General features: G+C 46.2%; 1 protein-coding gene across 1 annotated transcript; it reads left to right on the top strand.

Annotated features, from left to right (window-relative positions):
• Positions 1-528: 528 nt before the first annotated feature.
• On the top strand, positions 529-14,764 carry LRRC47 (leucine rich repeat containing 47). The gene is made up of 7 exons (XM_072608651.1): positions 529-1,196; positions 6,302-6,757; positions 7,751-7,867; positions 9,560-9,675; positions 10,976-11,078; positions 11,441-11,530; positions 11,762-14,764. The coding sequence occupies exons 1-7, from the start codon at positions 579-581 to the stop codon at positions 12,005-12,007; spliced, it is 1,746 nt and encodes a 581-aa protein (XP_072464752.1). The 5' UTR covers positions 529-578; the 3' UTR covers positions 12,008-14,764.
• Positions 14,765-23,459: the final 8,695 nt, after the last annotated feature.

Raw genomic sequence — 23,459 nt, 5'->3', positions numbered from 1 at the left:
TAGTCCTAGTAGAGATATTGCTGGGTCAAAGGGTATGCACATTTTTGTAGCCCTTTGGGCATAGTTCCAAATTGCTCTCCAGAATGGTTGGATGCGCTCACAGCTCCACCAACAATGAATTAGTGTTCCAACTCTCCCACATCCTCTCCAGCATTTATCATTTTCTTGTTCTGTCATGTTTGCCAATCTTATAGGTGTGATGTGGTACCTCAGAGTTGTTTTGATTTGCATCACTCTAACCAATAGTGATTTAGAGCATTTTTTCATATGATTATAGATAGCTTTAATTTCTTCCTCTGAAAATTGCCTCTTCATATCCTTTGACCATTTGTCAATTGGGGAATGACTTGTATGATTATACATTTCTATTGTTTCTTTATGGGCCAATAGGCCAACCTCAGGAACCCTCGCCTCCTCGTGGTGGCGCTCGAGCTTTTCCTTATGGACCACGAAACGACTCTCTAGCCTTCCCCGTTTCTCGCTAGCTTTTCCCACGGAAGTGACGTCACTGAGGGGAGAGGGGAGGCGCCCCGGAAGCGCTAGTGGCCGACGGCCTGCGGTTGAGGCGGACGGGAGTCATGGCGGCGGCGGCGGCGGTGGCCGAAGCGCCGGAGCCGTGGCCGGAGGTGGACCTGGTGGAGCGCGAGCAGCGTCGGGAGCTGCTGCTGACGGGCCCGGCGCTGGAGGAGCGCGTGCGGGCGGCGGGAGGGCGACTGCCGCCGCGCGTGTTCTCGCTGCCGCTGCTGCACTCCCTCGAGGTGTGCGGCTGCGCGAGCCTGCGCGAGCCGGGCCCGGGACTGGCGCGCGGCCTCCCGCGCCTGCGCAGCCTCGTGCTGCGGGGCAACGCGCTGGGGCCCGCGCTCAGCCCGGAGCTGGGCCCGCTGCCCGCGCTGCGCGTGCTCGACCTGTCCGGGAACGCGCTGGAGGAGCTGCCGCCGGGCCGCGGCCTGGGCCCCGCCGAGCCCCCGGCGCTGCCGCAGCTGCAGAGCCTCAATCTGAGCGCCAACCGCCTGCGCGCGCTCCCGGCCGAGCTGGCGCGCTGCGCGCCGCGGCTGCAGACGCTCAACGTGGCGCGTAACCGCCTGCGCGCGCTCCCGGCCGAGCTCTTCGCGCTGCAGCTGCTCAGCGAGCTGGCGGCGGCCGACAACGAGCTGCAGGAGCTCAGCCCGGCCGTGGCGGCGCTGCCCGCGCTCAAGGTGCCCGTCCCCGGCTGGGGAGGCGGGGCGCGGGGCGGGGCGGTGGGGAACGAGTCCCCCCGAGGGGGCGGGGCCTCCAGTCCACAAGTGGGAGCCGGGAAGGGTTCGATTTCTGGATGAAGGGGCAGCTCCAGGGCTCGTAGGCTCGGCAGGTCCCACCCGGGCCCTGCCCCTTGCCCAGTCTGCACACCTGCGATTGGCATTGCAGACTAGAGAAGACTGTGGAGCAGACGGGCAGCGGCCCTTCTGGGAAGTCCAGCCTCCTGGCTGGTAGCTTCCCTAACATCCTTTTAGAAAGTGAAGGCCCTGAGGGAGCCTTAGATTTAGAGTTGGACCTTCCAGAGGATTCAGGGCTTCTCCAAGGGTTGGCTGTAAGGAGTCCCATACCAAGGGTCTATTGGGCTTTTATCTGAGGAGGTCAGAGTGGCATCAGATGTTGTAGAAAAGGAGGAGAGGCAGAGGAATCCCAAGACGTGCTTACAGGATTGGAGGGCCTGCTGCTCAGGAGCCTTGCTTTGTTGCCAAACCTTTGGCTGTGATTCATAGTCCTCTGGAAAGCACCATCTAGAGTCAGAGGCCCTCCATCTGATTTTGGGGGCTCGTTTTCTTTTTCTGCAACATCAAGGAGTTGGACTAGATTCTTAACCATTTTTGCATCATAATCCTCCTTTGGCACCATCTGGTGAGGTATATGGAACCCTTATCAAGCTAATATTTTCAAGTACTGGCTTTTTATTCCCAGTGGCCAGCACAGTGCTGTACACCCAAGGCATTGTTAGTCTAACTTAGAGCTTCAGAGTGAAGTCTTGGGCACTGAGGTTTAAAATCTGTCCATGGTCCTAAAGCCAGTGTGTATCAGAAGCTGGACTTGAGCCCAGTTCTTCCTGAGTAACTGGCCCTCTATTCACTCTTCCCCTTTCCTAATCAACCAATAAAACTCTTTTCTTCTATTCTTGAATCATTTGACCTAGATAGCCTATGATTTACCATCCCCAACTCCTAATCACTCCCACCATTTGCTTTCTCTGCTCCTACTCAAGGTGTTGCTGAATCGACTGAGTAGACTTGGAGCCCCCTTGCACTATTAACTTAGATGTATCTCCTAACTTCAGTTGGGCCCTTGCTTCATCAAGGTGATCCTTTGATTCTTTTCCTAATCAGTTTTCTATCCCTCTTTGCATAGATTGTTCCAATTCTTCAGCCTCCCTCACTCAAATCAAAGTCAACTGCAAGTCTGTCATCATCTTGATGTCATGGTCCTTCAAGAACAAAGGACAAACACAACCTGAGCCATCCCTTGAGTAACTACTTAAAGAAACCTATTCATTGAATGGGTGTATCTCACTCAAAGTGAGAATATGAAAAGACCTTAGCCTGAAAGGGCCAGAATCTCCCATTGCATCCTGAGCCATCTCCAGTCATGGTGATGAATATCAGGCCACTGGACCCAGATGACTTAAGAAAGTGAGGTTGGTGACCTTGCACAGCTTTCCCTCATTCAAATCAAAGTCAACTACAAGTCATGTCATCATCTTGATGTCATGGTCTTCTTCAGGAACGAAAGACAAACACAACAGCTAAATCTTCAGTAGTGTTCAGACCTCTCTTTCTATCCTATCTTGTTTTCTGGAGACTTACTATATTTTCCCAATAAGATGAGGGCCGTTTGCCATGGGCTCCCTCTTCTTTCCCCATGTCCATATCAAGCAATCTCTTAACAGTTGGTGGTGTAGTGGTTAGAGGGCTGGACACTGGCAAAGTCACTTCTATCTGCCTATTTCCTTAACTGTAAAATGGGGACAACAGAAGCCTCCTCTCAGGGTTTATATGAGGGTAAAATGAGACAATAGTTGTGTCTGACTCTTCATGACCCCATTTGGAGTTTTCTCAGCTAAGATACTGGAGCAGTTTGTCATTTGCTTCTCCAATTCATTTTATAGATGAGGCAGACAAGCTAAGTGCCCAGGGTCACCCAGCTAGGAAGTGTCTTGGGGCTTGATTTGGACTCAGGTCTTCCTGACTCCTGGTCCAGCACCCTCTGGGAGCCACCTTGCTGCTATGTAAATGCTGGCTGTTGTTGACATGGTTCTTGTCTCTTCCTGGACTTCAGTCTCTGATGAAGGAGTGGCCCTTCTCCTGGCTAAGACTTGCTAATCTTTTCACTTGTACCTTTGATCGTACTTGCCACATCCTTTCAGTCTTCTCTAGCAGTCTGCCCTTGTTAAACATCCTCTCTCTCTAATTTTCATTCTCACCTGCCCAGAAATGCACCCAAGTCTTCCCCATTCTAAAAAAAACTTTCACTAGGCCCTGTTACCATGTCTCCTCCCTTTCTCAGTCCTGCTCATTGTTGTCCCTTCCCACTGCCCCTCCCCCCCTTCTGTACTCTGCAGTGTGGTTTCCAGCCTCAGGTGAATAACACCTGAAACTGCCTTCTGTATAGTTACTAGTGACCACTTAACTGCTCACTCAAATGGAATGGACTTTCTTTAGTCCTCACTTTCTTGACCTCTGTAGGATTTGACAGACTCATAGTTTGCTCTCTGGGCCTTTGTGGCACCGCTCCCTTCAGGTTTTCTACCTGACAGGCCACTCCTGTTCAGTCTCCACTAGATCATTCTCAATGTTATGCCCCCTAACTGGGGTGTGCTCTGAATTAATTTATTTTTCTCTCATTTGGTATCCTCCTTATCTATGAATTAATTCAGTTATCTCTGTTTGAGACTTGCAGATGTGTTATTCCAGCCCTATTTCTTCCCCTGAATTCTACGCTTACATCACCAGCTTATTAGATATTTCAGACTCAGTATGTCCAGAACAGCTCATTATCTTTTTTTCATGACCTACTTCTTCACTGAACTTGTGAGTAAAGTGTGCCACCATCCTTCCAGTCAACCGTGTTCGTAGGCTTGGTGGCATCCTCAGCCTGTCTCTCCTTCACCCCATATATCCAGGTAGTTGTCAGATCCTGTTTCACATCTCCCAACCCCAGACCCTCATCACCTCTCCCAATACCTTACTGATCTCCCCAAGCCAATCCATCCTCTCCACAGAGGTGCCAGAGGGCATTTCCTAAAGAAGACGTCTGACCCTGTCTTCCTAGTATCTTGAGGATCAAATAAATACTTGTATGTTTAGAGTTTAAGACTCTCCCTAGCCTGGCATCTTCCAACCTTTCCTGCACTATTACAAAGTAAGCTTCTTGAGGACAGCGGCTTTTTGTTGTTGTGTCCCTAAGGTCTGGCACAGAACTTTGCACAGAGGTGCTTAATGAATGCTAATTGATTACTCTATGATGTCTCTCACCTTGTGTAACAGGCAACCTGAGGCCTGTGGTGGGAAACCTCTTGCTGGAGAAGGCTAGTGGCTCAACAGATAGAGGTTGGAGTCAGCAAGACGAGTTCAAACCTGGTCACCCAAGTGTGACCTTAGGCTGGGAAAGTCACTTAACCTCTGTCTGCCTTCATTTCTTCATCTGTAAAAGTGGGGACAATAATAGTTATTTGTCATTTCTGAGGCACTTACCACAGAGCCTGGTACATGGGAAGTGCTTCATAAATCAGGAGCTACCATGTGGAGTCCAAAGACCTGGCCCTCCTCCTAGCAAGGTCATTGTGAAACTTAGACAAGTCAGGCAGGCCCCTCTGTGTCTCTCCTGAGAAGCTGGGATGCCATGATTTCTGAGTTCCTACCACTGTTAGGAACTGTTAATACCTTTCCATCCAGATTAGTGCCTATTTTTTCTTACCCTTTGTTTCTTTCTCTTAAATGGGCTGTCCATAGATAAACATTTTCTTTAAACCCTGGGATCATTTTAGTGTGCTTTTGTCATGGTTCTTGGAAGGCTGCTGACATGAAAAATCAGAGTTTTATTTAAAAAATCAAGAGTTTAATTGCTGAGTCATTTCATTTGTGTCTGACTCGACCCCATTTGGAGTTTTCTTGGCAGAAATACTGAAGTGCTTCGCCATTTCCTTCTCCAGCTCACTTTACAGATGAGGAAACTAAAGCAAAAGGGCTATATGAGTTGTTCCTAGTTAGGCCTGGCACTCTATCCACTGCAGCACCTAGCTGCCCAAAGAGTTTAGAGACAAATGTAAAGAGCCAGTGTGGTCCGGTCGCATTGCATTTGATGATTTAGCTCTGACATTTGCTACTCATTGACTTGCTTGGGTAGATTATTTTCATCTCTCTGTGCCTCAGTTTCTTAATCTAGAAAATGAGCAGAGGGAGGGACTGTGAGAAGCATGGTCTCTTCCAGCTCTAGATGCATGCTAATCTATGTTGCATTGGCCTGTCCCTCACTGCTGACCTAACCTCTGAGCCTGAGCTCTGTAGAGGAAGGATGGAGCTAGTTGGTGAAAAGAGAAGTTAGGACAACAGGACAATAAATCAGCAGAGTTCAAATCCTGCCCCTCAGACTTGCTGACTGTGTGACATTTTTTCTCTTTTTATATCACCAGCCATTAACACATGACCTGACACATAGTAGGTGCTTAATAAATGTTGAGTGGCCTTGTGCCCTACTTTGTTCATCCATAAAAGTGAGGGTGTTGGATTGGTCAGCATTTAATAAGTATTTGCTCTGTGTCAAGCACTGTGCTAAAAGCTGGGAATACAAAGAAAGGCTAAAGCCAATCCCTGCCCTCAGGGAGCTCATGGTCTATTGGAGGCGACTTGGAAGCTGCTGAGGAAACCAGATGTAAACTGGATGAATTGAGGGTATGACTCAGATGTTGAACACGGGATTTAAATTGGGATGCCTAGAGGGAAAGATGGAGTAGTGCCTAGTTATGGGAACAACCAGGAGGCCATTGATTGAAGAGAACAGTTCAGGGAGTAAGGTCTGAGAAGACTGGAAAGATGATGTGAGCTGGGAGGATCAGGTTATGAAGGACTGATTGGAGAATGAACTGGAGTGGGAAAAGACTTGAGACAGACTCTTCCTCCCCCTGCCCCCAATAGTTATTGTGGTAATGGTGAGGCAATGAGAGCCTGCCCCAATGGGGGGTTAGATGACCCTTGGGTTCTCTTCCAGCTCTGAACTATGATCCCATAAGTTTGTCTTTGATCACCTCTTAATCTCACTTGTTTTACTTCCTCAGACTTTGGATCTTGCTAATAACCAGTTAAGTGAAATTCCTGGGGAACTTGCTGACTGTCCAAAACTCAAGGAGATCAATTTCAAAGGAAACAAATTGAAAGATAAACGCCTGGAGAAAATGGTGAATGGCTGCCAACCAAAGTCCATTCTGGAGTATCTGCGAGTTGGGGGACGGGGCAAAGGAAGGGGCAAGACTGACGGCTCTGAAAAAGAAGAAAGCAGGAAGAAAAAGAGGGAGCGAAAGCAGAAAAAGGAGAGTGGAGAAGGCGAAGAGGAGGAAGTAGAGGAAGTGAACAAACTTCTCATCAGGATTCTGCATGTCTCTGAAAATCCCACGTCTGTGACTGTAAAAGTAAACCCATTGGTGAAGGACGTTCGTCCCTACATCGTGTGCGCTGTTGTCAAAGGCATGAATTTGAGGCCAGGAAATGCTCTGAAGCGATTTCTCTCGATGCAGGTTGTACCCTAGGAGTTAGGCCCCATTACTCCAAACTGGGTTAGAATGGGGAGCTAAACACAGGTGAAAACTCATTTAGGAAACCAGTAGGTCTCAAATCCCCGCTGGAGTCCAGTTGTAGAAAAGTCTTGGTGTTCCCTTGAAAACTGAGAAGTTCCCTTTTGTTAGTAAAGTTGTCTTAGCTTTCCCATGCACACAAAATCTTCCTTTTCTTAAACTGGCAGGGGAATTTAACAAAGTGAAACATCCCCTGAAGTTTAGGGCATTTTTGTGGATTAACTTTATGCCCCAAGCTGCAGTTTTAGTCCTTAGGGTGTGTATTGTTAAATTGGCAGGGCTTCAACCAGCCTGATTTTTCTTGTTCCTTTTGACTTCTCCTCCCCCAAAACTTAAAGCTACATCTTTAAGCTTTTAAAGGAATCTACCAGTCTTTCAACTAAAATCTTAACATGTTTTTACCAGATCTTTCCTGTAGGTGACCAGAATTGTTTTACAAAATGGGTTGTAAATCTACATTTACCATGCATTTTTTTCCCTTGGTTGGATTGACAATGATCATAAAACAAGTTGTCAGAAACTTTGCTTTTGAAAGTATAAATATTTAGGAAAAGAACTGCTTTCTAACTCTTCCTCTAGACCTATTTGGTTTAGTTCAGCCATAAGTCAGGAGTTCAATGTTGGCCCACTGAGAATTCAAATAGTCTTCTAATTTAGATAATAGTGATGCCGGTGAATGTGAACACAGAAGAACTTTTTCTGTTAATGTTAATTAACTAATTTTGATAATTCCATTAATTTTTTTCTCATAATACAAGCCATTTATTGGTTATAGAGAAGGGCTGCCTTAATGGAGGATATTGGAAACTTTGGTTACCAGTGTCCAGTCACTGAGCCATTGGTGTGGACCCTTGGGGGTTAGAGATCATTTTGTCCTTCATTTTACTTTTAGAGCAACCTTAATATCTTGATAATCCTCTCAAACTTATGTTTTAGACCAAACTCCATGAAGACATGTGTGAGAAAAGAACAGCAGCAACCATAGCAAGTCATGACCTTAAGCTGATCAAAGGCCCCCTGGTCTACGGAGCACAGGCTCCCCAGGAACTCAAGGTGCCCCATTGCATTGTTGCTTGTCTTGTTGGCATGTGATGTTCCCCACAAATGGAGCTTATATGTGAATGACAGCATAAGCCTGAATGTTAAGGGCCCATGATGTTGGTATGGAAATTCCTTCCTCCAGTGCAGATTCCAACTTGTCTGTTACTCAGAGTTTTGGAGTTGCCTGAGGGTCAGTTCCAGACAACATTCAATCCCCTGTACATTTCCTGACCTTCACATATTCCTGGATAAACCTAAAGATGGGGGGGGAGTGTGTGTGTGTGTGTGTGTGTGTGTATATATATACATACATACATATGTGTGACAAGCTCAGGCTCATCCATGCTTAAAACTCGCTTCCTTAAAAAAAATTTTCAAAAACCCCTCACTCCCTTCTCTCCTTTTGCCCTGCCTCTAAATCCTACCAGGCTCTGCTTAGAGATGCTTAAATTCCCAGATTCCATTCCAAACAAACTAACATAGTGAGATTTTCCCTCTTGTAATCTTGCACATTTTTGCTCATTTTGAAACAGGGAAGTACTTGTAGGTGTTCGATCTCTATCCCAAGTTCATAGCCACACCTTTGTGAAGAAGTTTGCTCATAGCATGCCCTCCCCCTCCCTTCTCCAGAATTCTTCCCTAACATAGCATCAGGGTTACCTGAGGACACTTGAGGCTTTGGCAGGGATATTGCTTCTCCTGGGCATACTTCACCTAACTTGACCAGCTCAGCTTATGCTGTTCCTTCTTTCCTTTGGTCCAATTCACTCAGATCTGATAACCTTCAGGAATTCATTAACATGCTCACCTCCAGGTTAAGGTTAGTTTGAAAGGTATCCATATCCAGCCACCTCTTTCTTGTACATTAGTCACAATGTTTGGAAATTGAGAGTCTCCAGAAAGAGGGATTGGAAAACTGGAGGCTTAGCGTGCCTACCAGCCAAGAGGGCAGGTGGTGTCTAAGATCTGATTGCCATTTTCTTTCCATTTGTTTACTGGCCCTAATTGTTAATGATTTTCTAACAGGTAGAAGTTGTGTGTGACTAGGGCACTCATGGGCTTCCTATGATTCTGACTTAGCAAGCCATATGCTCTGTTTTAGCCCTATTTAGAACATTTTTAAAATAATGGCTTGTGTAGTAGTTGATTTTCTTTGGAAACTTGTTCTAAGAATGAATAAGATTTTTTGAGCTACCAGTTAACAGAAAATTATCTGATATTAGAAAGTTATGTGTATCTTAGATTGTTGAGAAACAGCAGAAGTAAAGCCTCAGGTACAGGAACATCTGTTACATGGGACATTGGCAAGTCAATATCATATGATTATGGTAGTGTAGAGTAGAACTGGAAGGGGATCTCAGGCCATAGAATCCAACCCCATTTTACATGCGAAGAAACTGAGGCACAGAGGTTAAATGGTTTGCTCTGGCTCACATGAGATTGGTAAAAGAGTTGGGGTCTGAACTCAGGTCTTCCTGACTCCATTTCCAGTGCCCTCATCATTTCACCACACTCCCTCTCTAGAAGTCTAAGGTTTTTAGTGACTGTCGGCTCAGAGAGATGCCTCGCATCACCTCAGAGAATTGAGAAAGGTGGGAGAGAGAACGGGGAGGGGTGTTTTTGTCACATCCTAGGTTAGATCAGGTGATTTTCCAAAATTGGCAGTATTACCTCTCAGGCATTTTTTTCTTTCTCATTTGATAGATTGTCCCCTTAGGGAGGAAGGAAATCAAAGCAAAGGACCTTGTCCGACAGTTACAGCTGGAAGCTGAGGAGCAAAGAAAGCAGAAGAAAAGGCAGAACGTCTCAGGTTTGCACAGGTTGGTCCCTGCTCCCTCACCTCAGGCCCACTGAACCCTTTGGGAGAGGGAGGGACAGAGTGGGGGATGAGGAAGGGAGACGGGAGTAAAACAACCCAGGAGACAAAGCTCAACCTCAGAGACTCCCCACCTCAGTCAAGAACAAAAGAAAAAATCCCCGTTACAAATGCTTAGTGAAGTCAAACAGATTTTCACATCGTCTGTGTGCGAAAGGGAAATACAAAGATGTGTGTGTGTTTATGTATGTCTCATTTTGCCCTGAGTTCTTTGCATCCCTCACTTCCGTCAGGAGGTGAGCAGCATGTTTCATTATTTTTTGACATGGCAATTCATTATATTTGGGGGGGTATTCTTTTAAAATTTTGATTCCAAATTTTCTCTTTTTCTCCCATGAAGACATGAATAATTCAGTTTGCAGATGAAGTAAATGGCCTTATTCCCAGATGGGTTTTTGCCATACTCTTCTCAAATTTTAGAAACTTTTTAAAATTTAAGAGCTTCTTAGACACCCAGGAAATATCAGCAGATGCATTCTAGGCTGTGGTTTCCTTTTTTTAAATGAGCAATAATCATTTTGGAGGTTTAAATCCTAAGAGAGGAGTTTTTTCTTTCAGCCGACACCTCCCAGATAATTAGGAAATGTTGTTGCTGACAAGAGTCAGAAAAATTCTAAAATTATGTGGATGGAAAAAACTGAAACTCTGAACCCTAAAACTTGTGAGTCCTGGAAGGCCAGTCTAGGTACCACCATGTTAGACAGCCTGGTCCCTTTTACATAGATCCCTTATTTTGGTCAGGATGAATAAGATACATTATTTATAATTAACATCTTGTTCTTGTGTAAAATAGGAATACCAACTGGACCTTGTATTTCATGTTATAGAGAACTCCCAGGTGAAGACATTCCTTCCACCAGTGAAAGCAGTTTCTCTGTAGCTTAGAATATTAGACATTTGCCTGCCCAGGATCCCACAGCCATTATGTGTCAGATGCTGGACTTCCTGACTTTGAGGCTTGCTCCCTGTTCACTAGACCACATTGCCTCGTTTGGATCCATATACATGTATCTAAACTATTTATTCTCTACAGTGTATCAGCAGCTTCTTCCTTGTTGTTATGCTCTTAATTTGTTCAACAGACCTTTTTTCAGTAGATTAGGATCATAGTGTTAGAGTTGGGTCTTATAAACTTCATCCCAGGCCCTTTCCAGATTGTTACATGTCAATGATTGGGGTTCAGGTGGTTGAATAAGTAGCCATGTTTTCCAGTCATTCCCTTCTTTTTTATCTTTCTTTGGCAGATACCTTCACTTACTAGATGGAAAAGAAAACTACCCTTGTCTGGTAGATGCAGATAATGTGGTTATTTCTTTCCCACCAATAACAAACAGTGAAAAGACAAAGGTATGTGTGACATCATAGACATGTATTATAAATGTCTTCTGCTGTTATATCATGGATAGGTAAGCACATCTGCTTAAAAGTTATTGACACTTGATGATTAAAGCATTCTTAAAATTCCACAACTGTGTTTAGTAACAAACTGAAGCAGAGAAAAGCTTTGTCCAGTGTTTAGAAACTATCAATGATGTAATAATAGGAAAATCTGCAGTGCATCATTCCACATGAGTATTTTCCTTTAGGAGAGATGGAACTTTTTTGGCTTCTAGAATTGCATTCTGTACATTCTTTTAGAGTAGAAATCGCAGGTATTAACACCTATTTTTGACAACTGTCATTTTTTCTGAAATCTTTTGCAACTTTAGATTAAAACAACAACCTCTGATTTATTTCTGGAAGTAACAAGTGCCACAAGTCTGCAAATCTGTAAGGATATCATGGACACCCTCATTTTGGTAAGAGCTCAGTAAATCAAGTACATTCACTGTCTTTGAGAAGTAGAAATGTATTTAGAAGTGAGGGAAATTTTGCCCTCTGGCTTTCTTGCTCGTTACATTTGACATGTTTGCTTCCTACATTGTTTTACAGAGAAATGTTAAACTGCCTTAAGCCCTTGGTATTATTAAACTGGAAGAGACTCTAGAGGTCACCTCATTCTTTCAATTAAAATAAAACTTCTTTTGCAGAAAATGGCGGAGCTCAACAAATTCACTTTAGAAAATAAAGAGGAACAGTCCCTCTCCGATACAGAAGCTGATGGTGTTTCTGGCCCATTCAATCTCCAGTCTAACCAGAATGCTGAAAAAGATGCTAGTTCTCCATTAATCGTGGAGCAGGTCCGAGTTGTGGACATGGAAGGAAGCTTAAAGGTTTTGTATCCTTCCAAAACAGATCTGGACATAACTGCTTCCCATATAACGATCATCCGTTGATGAAAATGACCACAGCTTCCAGCAAGCTGTTTGTAAAATATTTTGTTGTCATTTTGGCATATTTTACAGGAATTTGTATATGGTATAATTAAATTATTCACACTACATTTTCCACCCCTGAATTTTGTAAAAGAAGATAGGTAATATTAGTTCGATTTCCAAAGGTGTGTCTGTTCAATTCCCCTCTTGTAACAGTGAAGCTTTCTCTTCTTGATGCCAAAAACGAAAAACCATGGAATGTCAGAGGCCATCTAGTCTAATTATATCCATGTGAAACTCAGTGTTATGGTTGTTTTGGTTTTACAGCACCAAAGAACTGGTTTCATCTATCCTTTTCATGAAATTTAAATGGATTTTGGAATGAACTGAGCAAGATCTGTGTTCTGGTGTCATGACTTCACAGCCCAAGAGGATCCACTTTAAAGGGGGATGGGTGGGGCAGCATGAGACTTGAGTTGGACTAGAGTTGTGATGGGAACCTGCAACCTCAAGACCACATATGGCCTTCTATTCTGTGTTCTTGGGTGTGGCCTTTTGACTGAGTCCAAGTTTTTCAGAAAAAATTATTTTATTAAGGGGATTTGTTCTGTGAAGTTTGGATTCAGGCAAAGGGCTGCACTTGATGGCCTAGAGGACCACATGTGGCCTCCAGGCCACAGGTTCCCCACCCCTGGACTGGAACATTAGGTTTAAAATTGGGAAGTTTTTGAGGAGTATAAAGTTATTCTTTTACTAGAGATCATCTTTGTTAAAAAAAAAAAATCTGACTGACTCTATTACAGCTTGGTATTACTGAGTTAAACTTTAATTTCCACTATGACAATGCCTTGGAATAAATCATAACTTTTTTAAGGAAGGAATAAGGAGAACGAGTTCATTTGACCTAATTTCTTTAACTAATATTATTGTTAAGAATGTCTTTTGCTCTGTTAAGTTATGAAAACTATAACTAAGCAGTATAGTGAGCCTCAAAGCACTGACATACAAGGTGTTCTTTCTGTGACTATAGAAATACATAGCCTGGGACCTGTGGGGGAGGGAATTATCAGAACCCTTGGTTAGTCACTAAATGATGTGGAAGGGCATGGCCCTAACTTGTGTCTTGTGTGGCTGTTGGACACAGGGCTGGTCTCCATATTTAAAAAGGGTGACAGTTGGCTTGTGCACCTTGTCAGGTTAGAGGTCAGTTGAGCAGGATGTGGTCTCAATAGTAGAGAACTAGTGCAAGCAGCCGTGTCCTAAAGAGCCCTTTGGGGCCTGCTTAAAGAAAGGAACTAGGAAGTTATCAAAACTGATTCTGGTGCCCCACTTCCCTTTGTCTCTTTTCACACCCTCAGTGGTGCTGCATTCTCCTTTTAAAGGCAGAGGTTAAGCAGATATTTCCTTTAGGTTAGTGATAAAAAGAAAACATTTTCTCTTCTAAAAACTACCTGAAGCCAGAAATCTTAAATGAAGCCTGCATGCCAAAAGCTGAACAGCTCTTGTCCTTAATTTGAGCAGTTTTCTACTGTAGTTCTAGATGTGTTTATGTACTTCATCCAAAAGAGTCATGATTCATTAGAGTGAGTATGTCCTCTTCCCCCCACCACTGATGCAGGTTGTGACTTCCATAGATAGTCCTCAGGAGTTAACTGTGGTCAAAAAAGAAAATGGAATCTTTTAGTAGCCAGTGTTGCAATGATGAGCCTCCAATGCAGCAGTGAGGCTAGTTCTCATATAACAGACACATGATCTGTTGTTGGCCCCACATTTGAAGCTTTTCCAGCTTGGTATCAGACCTCTGTGCTCGTGCTTGGCTGGCGCAGGTTTTAGTCCCAGGGTCACATTCATGTCACCATGTTGGAGGGGGAGCTTAGGCAATATGTGTCTGAATACCCAGAAATCTACCAGTTCTGGAGTAATTGGAGGCTCAGCTTGCTCCTGAACAGGATATGTGAAAGGAAGTCAAGCTTGCTGCCTCAAAATTAGTGTCAATTAGCAAACTGGCTGCCTTCGGTAAAAAATAAATAGCCATCAATGAGGGTCCTTTGGGCTATTCTTCATTGAAATTATGGGAAGTTAGGATCGCTTGTGGCATAGACCATTAATGAAGCCAGTGTCCAAAATCCCAGGGTTTGTTGATAAACCTAGTGACCAGCGGGACCAAATAACTTTCTAACAAGGGACTGTTGTTTGCCTGCCCTTGGTGTAATATTAACTTAACTCTTGATGTCATCTGCAAGTCTCCTGCTTGGGAGCCTCCCTGGTCATAAATTAGCTATTCATACCGTAAATAGGAGTGGCTTATGATCACATTCTGACACTTGGGCCCTAGGTAGAAGGTTGAGAAAATAAGATTCCTAATTGCTGAGTTGTTCCATGCTAATTCAGATTTTAGTTTCTCCCTCTATCTGTTTTTGCTTTCGAACCCTGCTGATATAAAACAATGACTTTCCCTCCGATGTCACTGTTTGGCTTTCTGTGAGAAACAAAGGCCACTAATGAGTGCTGTTTACTCTTTAGAAAGTATTTTTGGGTGCAAGATCCTTCATGAACGGGAGGGAAAAAACCACTTGGAAGCCACCAGATGCCTTTGTTGGCATTCCATGTGTGGGGATCACCAGCCCATCAGCTGCCGTGTCACTGCCATGTTGAAGCTACTGGACAAAGTCAGTCCTGTTCCGAGAGCCTGTACAGGTGGTCTGAGGGAGGGGAAAGAAGGGCCCTGCTTGGCTTCCCTGTATCAAAAGGATTCAATAAAAACTCTTTAACAAACCAGATCTTTTCTTTATTAGCACATTCCTTTGGTTCTGGGATGGAAACCCAAGACATTAAGTACCTGCTGTGTGCCAGGCTGCTGGCCAGGATATTAAGATGAATAAGTGCTTGCACTCTGCTCAGGGCTTAGGATATGAATGCAGAAGAGTGGAAGCCCCAACAACTAAGGGGATCTTTGAGCCAAATTCCAGAAGAGGGAAGGATTCTGTGAAGCCAGAGAGGGAAGGGTATTTGTGAAGCAGAGTCCAGAATTGGGGTTGAATGTTAAGTGTGAGGAACAATCACTTAGTTTGGCTGGAATGTAGAGTTTGTGAAGGAGAGCTGATCCAGGCAAGAAAGTCTGACATCCTTGCCTGAGAAGGTTGTCTTTCACCCTAGAAACAAAAGGGACCCAGCTTGAGTTGGCAGCAGTCTCAAAGGTCAGTGTTAAGGATCTGATGTTTTTCCTGGTAGATCACCTTCTGTAAGAGCCATAATGTCTTCTTAGCACCTAAGGCTTAGGTCACAGGATGAGAGACTGAGAGCTGAAAGGGAACTTAGAGACAGTTTCATCCCACCCTCCCATTTCAAAGAGAAAATGGTGTGGGAATAGTCAAAATGAGTCAGGGTCACACAGCTAAGTGTCAAGCTAGGGTTGAACCCCACTTCTTCTGGCTCCAAATTTAGCACTGACCATTGTGCCAACTGCCTCATGGGGATGGCTTATTCGAGTACAAACTTCACCAATTAATCCTTCACTCTAGCAATGATAATCAAATAACTGCGATTTAGTCTTTTTATTAAAAAAAGGGTTAGGAGACAGTATTTCAAGTATTTCATGTGAATATTCTTCCATCTAAACTTCTGGTGCTTGGCACAGCGCCTGCCACCTAGTGGGCGATCACATTTATGGATTGGGAGTAAAGATACTTGGGATCCTTCTTGGGGTAATTGGGCCACAGGGTCAGACAAGCTTTCCGGAGCTTCAGTTTGCAAATGTAAAATGGGGGTGCTGCTTTACGTGCCTTAGCTACGGGATGGATGTGGGCTAGGCTGCAGAATGGTGCGTGTAGCTTCACGAAGCATACGTGTTATGAGGGTATTTTTTTTTTTAAAGGTGGGGGAGAGAAATACTTGCTCCCTCAAAAAACCTTTCCCTTCAAAAAACAAATGCCCCAGTCTACGAAATAAGGTTGGGCTAGCTCTAGCCTTAATAAATAGTCGCCTTAATAAACGAATTTGTTCTGTAAAACTTGGACTCAGTCAAAAGACCGCGCCCAAGGACCTAAAAGCGGCCTCAAGGCCTCATATTTCCCACCCCTGGGCTAAATGGCCTCCAAGGTCCCTTTTAAGGAGGTGACGCTAGTTTCGCAGGGACCCCTTTGCCCCTTTCGCAGCACGCACCGAACTGCAGTACCCAGTGACCTCCGCAGCTAATTCATCTAATGGGAGGCGCCCCCATCCGCGGTTTCTTGTGCCTTTAGGGAGGTCACCTAGGTCTCCTGCCCCTGGGCACAGATGCCAGTATGCGGAGGCGAGCGCACGTCTTCCCGCTCGCCCAAGGAAGGGCAGAAACCAGCCTGGGCGCAGGGGGAGCACCTCGGCGTCGGGAGGGGCGACCCGGCCGGCGAAGGAAGGCCTTTCCAACCTGTCCACTTACTCTGCCCTCCCTCTCTCCACCCACTCCCCCCCTCCCTGGTTCCTGACTCTGATACCCTCTTTTCTTCCTGTTACCCGAGCCTCTCCAGGCAGGTGGGGCTGGGGCGCACCCACCCACTCCACGGAACGGGACAGCGGACCGGAGTTTGGCAGCGCTAGCCCTCCCCACAGAGTCGGTCAGCCCTGGAGGCGGCCAAAGCTGGGCTCTGGGCGCCCGGGGCCAGGACCATGGCCCTGGGAGGCGGCCGGCAGCCCCGACGGCATCCTGGGGGCCCTGCGGCGGAGGTGCCCCACCGGAGCGCTCGAGCCCCACAGCTCAGCCCCATGCCCGGCCGGCTCGCTCCGGCCTCTCCCATGTCACCCCTGGCTCGCCTCCGCCTCCCACAGCCGAACCAGGGTCCCTCTCTGCCTCCCCTGGCCGGCTCCCCGGTCTCAGCGGCTGCCCCGACGGCGACGCGAGTCTGGAAGCTGGGCACTGCCCGGCTGCTGCAGCGCTCGGCTCCCCGAGCGTCTCCCCGCCGCGCCCCGCCGCCCTGCAGCCCCCAGCCCAGGCCGACCCGAGGGACCACAGCTCCGCGAGCCAAGCTGTCGCTGCTGCTCCTGGGGCCGCCCCCCGCGACTCAGCCCGGCTGGGCGGGCCATCGGGAGGGGTCTTCGGAGCCCGGCTACTACAGCGAGAAGCGCATCTGGGAGTGGGTCAGCCAGGTGAACCGAAGCCTCTTCGCCCCCTCGGGGATCCCAGGCCCTCCGGAACGGGACAAGTCCATCCGAATGGTGTACCAGAATGCCGGGGGCCTCCCACTCCCCAGTCCTGGAATCCGAGACTGTCAGAGCCGGAAAGGGAGGAGTGCAACCCCCTCATTTAACCGAAGGGGAAACTGAGGCCCAGAGAGAGACCAAGGCCACACAGCTCCTTGGTGACCGTCAGAAGGACACATTGATCTTTCTATTTCACATCTAACCGGGCTCCTCCTCCATCCCAGGGTAGGAAGCACTTGCTGACCCTTTCCTTCTGCAAAGGGGGATGGTTAACAGGTCAGGAAGCAGGGCCAAGGGACTCTGGTGCAAATATCTACTTTCCCTTTACTGCTGGGAAGGAGTAGGACTTTTGGTGAGACACGGGGATTAGGGGTAGGAATGTCCTGAGGAGCCAGAGAAATTCAAGGCCTTCCTTAGTTCCTGGTTTGGGGTTTGTTTAGGTGGGAATTTCCCTGGCAGCACCCAGAGGCTTTCACATGGTCCCACGGCCAGTATGGAGGCTAAGGCTATACTGGAACTCAGCTCTTTTTGCCTCCAAGGCCAGTGTTTTATAGCCTATTCCACCTTTGTATCCCATCATTTATTTCCATGCTAAGGGAGTCTCTACTAAGTCCTTCTAGATGTACCCTGAGTCTTCGGACTCCTCCATCTCCCTGTGGCTGGGAAGAACACCTACCAGGGACCTAGACTTTATCATCATGTAATCAGAAAGCCTTTCCTCAATGCCAGTCTCTGGGGGACCTTGTACCTTGGAATTCAATGGTCCCTAACCTGAGTTCTTGTTACCTGAGACTTAAGTCAACACTCTTCTGAACAAAGGATGAAGGACCTACAAACAACAGGTTGGCATTGTCTTGGTGGTAGAGAAACTTGCATCCCACAAAGCACTTTACCTTCTGCTGATTGGGAGAAGTTACTGATATCGAAAAACTGATCCCTCCCCTTTAGACCCTTCATGCTGGTCTATCTCTTCTCCCACACCCCAAGGGTGAGATCTCAGCTGGAGACTCTGAAGCTTGGGCAGTGGAGTCAGCTGTTAGCTACCATCTGAGAGCTCTCACCTCCCACATAGTGATATGGTTATTTCTGAACCTGCGGCCTCCTGGGGCCACCGGGATTACTGATCACAACCATTGCTAGGTAACCCCTAAGAAAGTGCCAGGGTCTCCTAGCTCTGGAAGTCTGTATTGGTAACACTTTGACAAGACCGACAGGCTCCAGAGGCATGGACAATTCTCTCCACTGGGGAGCTGGGTTTGGGAAGCCCCTGAACTCCTCAGATCTCAAACCTTGGCTCAGAAAAATGGAGGGCCAGAAGCTTGTGAACTAATCTTGGGAGATCAGGAGTGGGTAGGGAACCTGTCTTGTTTTGCCCTTGGGGTTAGGAAATTGCTTAGCTCAGAAGTCCTAAGATCCTCTTAGAGAGTAATTCTTGCCAACATTCTTTTGACTAGAGATCAATCAACCAAGAGGCAAAGCTAGATTAAAAAGGTATTATCAGCTGATGGAGAACTGCCAATTAAGTTAGCCAGCAACTTCACAGAACAGAGGAAGATACACATATGCAGAGGATTTTACATGGCCTTGGAACAGATGACAAAAGGAACCTATCATGAAGCTTCTTTGGGAGGCTGAGTAATAGGAAAAGCATGTCAGGTGCTTAGGCGAGAATGTTTCAACTTTGATAATACTGCCCAAGATTTGGTCTGTTTGGGGTGAGGATGGGAGTGGGGCATGTTTCCTGGTGGTAAATCTCATCGTGTGGCGCAGGAGGTCTCCATAACCACATCAGATGTGTAGGTGGGACCAGATATAATATCCAGGTGGGTTTTATTGTTCAAGTGTTTTAGTAGTGACTCCATTTGGGGCTTTCTTGGCTAAGACGCTGAAGTGGTTTGCCATTTCTTCTCCATCTCATTTTACAGATGAGGAAACTGAGGACAACAGGATGAAGTGACTTACCTAGGGTCACACAACTAGGGAGTATCTGAGGCCAGATTTTAACTCAGGAATACTGGTCTTCCTGACTCTAGACCTCACATGCTATCCACCTCAAGCCACCCATTAAGATGAGACCAGAGGTTTAATTAAGATAGTACAGGCTTTCCTTAGAAATGGAATCAGAATAGAATAAAAAATGATTCTGGTCAATACAAAATCCACAGGCTCTATTTCTTTGATATCTAAGGAGGTTTTCCCCAAACTCACAGCTTCTAGATTTTATACATTTCTTCCATAGGGGAAAGAAGAAAGAATAAGCACTTACCAGGTGCCAAGAACTTAACAATTATCTCATTTGATCCTCATAACAACGCTGGGAGACAGGTGCTATTACTATCCTGATTTTACGGATGAGGTTAAGTGACTTGTCCACGGTCAGAGCCAGTAAAGTGTTTGAGGCTGGATTTGAACTGAGGTCTTCTGACTCTAAGCCTGGTATACTATGTACTGCACCACTTAACTCCCTAATCCTGGCTACTGATTTGGAGGAACAAGAGAATGCGCTTTGAAAGAAGGAAAGGAAGGAAGAGAAAGATGGGACGAGTCATCAAATCCGCACTCTGGAACCTGCTTCTTGCATCTCCAGTATGAGCTCGGCTCACTGTGGGGAGGGATGTTCCTCTTTCCTTCAGAGGCCAACTTTGCTGACCTTCTGGTGACTTATGATCAAGCACCCAGCTCCTACTCCACTGTAATCAAGGGAGACCACCGTCCCATAGTGGGAGGGGAAGAAACTCTAGCCTAGAAATACCTAGGATGAAGACCTTGCACCTTAAAGTTGTCCAGGCTTGGCCATTCATGCTACCTTCCTATTATGGGATTCCTTGTCCAGTGTTCATAGGACCGTAGCTCTAGAGCCAGAGGGAGCTCTAGGAGCCATCTTGTTTTACAGATGAGGAAGCTGAGGCCCAGACAGGTTAAAGGTTGTCATAAAAGGTCACAGAGGCAGAATTTAAACCCAGGACCTTCGATTCTAGAGACACTTATCCTGCTGCACAATGCTGCTTCTCCACTCACATCAACCAGAGTAAAATAAAAATGATTCTCTCTTTCCTTTCTCCTGGATTTCTGCTTGTCACTGTCTGTCAGGTGCTGTGGAACCTGATCCAGTCAGCTGCTGCATGTGGCTTTAAGAGATGACCTTTCTTTGAAGATGTGGGGGACTTTGGGTTTCTCCACCTCCCCTTTATCACAAGAGATGACTTGGGCTCCCTCTGGGTGGGGGACTGGAGAGAGATATACTTGGAAATTATGGTGATGTAAAAAGGTTATTTTTTTTAAAAAAAAAGAACGAGAATTAAAAACAAGGAAAAAAGTTGATTTTAAAGAATTCTATGTTCCTTAAAAGAGAATTGAAGATCATCTGGTCTAAACCTCCTTTTCATGAATAAAAGCAAGTTCCAGACTTGGGACAGCTACTTTACTAAGGTACAGTCAAACCTAGGCCTTCTGATCTGGCCTCTTTCCGTTACACCGCACTGTCCAGATTTTATCACTCTCAACTTTAGCATGAACAAATTCAATTACATTAAAGAAAGAATGTGGGGGGGGGCAGAGATGAGGTGCTGTCACTATGTCACAAAGGGTGATGGTAGGGCTGTTGCTTTGGTTTGGGCTTCTCTCTTTGTGGAGATAGGGGATAGATGAGTGGGTGATTTCGTCCTATATAGTTCTTACTGACCAAGGCGTTGAAATCATTTTGCCTTTTGGGTCTGAACAGTCCATTGACCTTGGTATCAGGAAATCGTGAATTCAAATCCAGCCACAGACACTCACTAAGCTATGTATCAAATCACTTCACTGGTTTGCCTCAGTTTCCTCATTTGCAAAATGGGCATAACATCTACCTCACAGTATCGCTGTGAGGGGGAAATAAGATATGTGGAAGATGCTTTGCAAACCTTAAAGTGCTATGTAATGAGAATCATTATTATATTGTACTTGACTCTGAACCCACATTTGGAGGGACATGGTTAATTGAGAACCCATTCAGAGCCAGACAAGCAGCATGAAGAAGAGATTGGAGGTCATGTCATACAAAGACCAGGTGAAACTGTGGTTGTTTAACCTGAGGAAGAGGACTTGGGGTGCCCTGGGGGAGTATTATATTCAAAAATCCTGAAAGGCTGTCATGTGTTGTGGGATCAATGGGGTGGAAGGTGTCAAGAGGCAAGGGTAGACTGGATGTTAGGAAAACATCCTAACAATTGTTTTCAGTCATCTTGACTCTCCAGTGACTCCGGGGGTTTTCCTGGCAAAGATACTGGAGTGCCTTGCCATTTCCTTCTGCAGCTCATTTTATAGATAAGGAAACTGAGGCAAAGAGGGTGAAGTGATTTTCCCAGGGTCACACAGCCAGTAAGTGTCTGAGGGTGATTTGAACTCAGAAAGAGCAGTCTTCCTGACTCCAAGCGCAGAGGTGTTCTAACCACTGGCTGCCCATCCTAACAGTTGGAAGTGTCCAAAGTTGGAAAGGGCTGGTTTAAAAGATAATGAGCTCCCCATCCCTGAAGGTCTTCAAGAGATTGGACAACCTATTGAAATTCTTGGTCAGTTACAGGTTGATCTTGAACACCTCTGATGTCCCTTCCTACTATGAGATTGGAGGCTGATCCCTGCAATTTGGCTCAGCTGGGGCCTCTTTAGTCTCAGCTTAGTGTGCCCCTCTCTTCTTTCCCCTGGGCTCTAGGTTTGCTTTGGAGTTTAATAGCTGGTCTCCTGCTGAAATTAGTGACTCCAGTTATGGGATGGGGCAGGTCCTGCATCATGGAACGGATTCCCTCCAGGTCTCAGCTGGGATACCCCCTCCTCCCCCAGCCAGACTGCTTTGTCCCCTCCAGGTCTAAGACTTCAGCTCAGCCTCTGTTGGGGGAGGAAGAGCTCCAGGCCTGGAGAAGAAGAGCCAGGGCCCAGCATCCTGATCGAGTGGGAGGCCTAGGAGAGGACTCCGAGGCCAGACCCTGAGCTTTTCTCTCCCTCCAGGGTCAGTTGGTCTGACCACAAAGGCCGCTGTGTACTGGGCTCAGAGCCCAGACCCACCCTATTCTCTGGCTGCTGAAAGTTGCTTTTTTTGCTTCTGAGCCGTTGGGGATAAGGGGTGGACAGAAGGCACATTCCTGGGGAACAGAGCCAGAGGGGAAGAGTTCATGGGTTTTGAAGCTAGAAGAGATCATTTAATCCATCCCCTTCAGGGTTAACAGAGGAGGAAATTGAACAGAGAAGTCAAGAGACCTGCGCAAGGTCACACAGGTACTAAGAGGAGGAACCGGAATCCCACCCAGACTCTTTCCTCTCTGTTGTCTTCCTTTATCTCCTCCCCCACTTGAAGGCAGCTGGACCATGGTCTTCGCATCCTGCACAGAGTAATGAATACTTGTGGATGGATCCTGCCCTTTCCCCAACCAAAGAGCAGAGATGAACATCACTGAAACTTTCCCTGGGACCTAAAGTCAAAGTGGTCGCTCACTTTGGGATGGGGTGTAAGGTCCCCAAGATCCCACCAAGGCCCCTCAGCAGAATCTCTGAGATTCCACCATCCCATCTCTAGGTGCTGACTCCACCTTGGTCCACATGGGACCAAGCAAAGGCTAGTTTGATTTAGCCTAGCCCTGGAACACAGAAAGTCCTTGGACTCCAACTGTAGGACCAATGCCTTTCCCACCACATGTTAGGGGGAATCTCTCCTTCTGCCCCTTTCCAAGCCCTGGAGTTTCAGGAATCATAGAAAGGCCTTTACAATCATCCCATAAGCTGCTTACTATCCCCTGGAGGGAGAAGGAATTTGGAACTCAAAATTTTTAAAAATGAATGTTAAATTGTCTTTATGTGTGAATGGAAAAAAATATTTTTGAAAATCATCCTGATAAGCTCCTTTTCACTTTTGTCTCAGCCATACAATAGGTGTTTAATAAATACTTCTTAAATGAACGAATCCTCTAGTCCAATGTCAGTCAGTGGCAGAGATGACATTCAAATTCCGGTCTCCTGCAAATGAAATCCAGAGCTCTTTCCATGGTACTCTGCTGCCTTCTAGAAATCCCAGAAAAGGAGTGAGCTAGGGTCTACCCCCTCCTCTGGCTAGGTCTTCTGTTATCTTCAAACTGAAGTTTTGTATTTTTTCAGTTGTGCCTGACTCTTCATGATCCAATTTAGGGTTTTCTTGGCAAAGACACTGGAGTAGTTTACCATTTCCTTCTCTAGCTCATTTTATAGATCAGGAAACTGAGGCCAAGAGGGTAGAGTGACTTGCCCAGGGTCACACAGCTAGGAAGTGTTGAGGCTGAATTCGAACTCAAGT

Source organism: Notamacropus eugenii, chromosome 5 (assembly GCF_028372415.1).
Source record: "Notamacropus eugenii isolate mMacEug1 chromosome 5, mMacEug1.pri_v2, whole genome shotgun sequence".
Taxonomy (NCBI): domain Eukaryota; kingdom Metazoa; phylum Chordata; class Mammalia; order Diprotodontia; family Macropodidae; genus Notamacropus; species Notamacropus eugenii.
The sequence above is the reverse complement of the archived record's forward strand: the minus strand, read 5'-3'. Positions and strand labels throughout refer to the sequence as shown.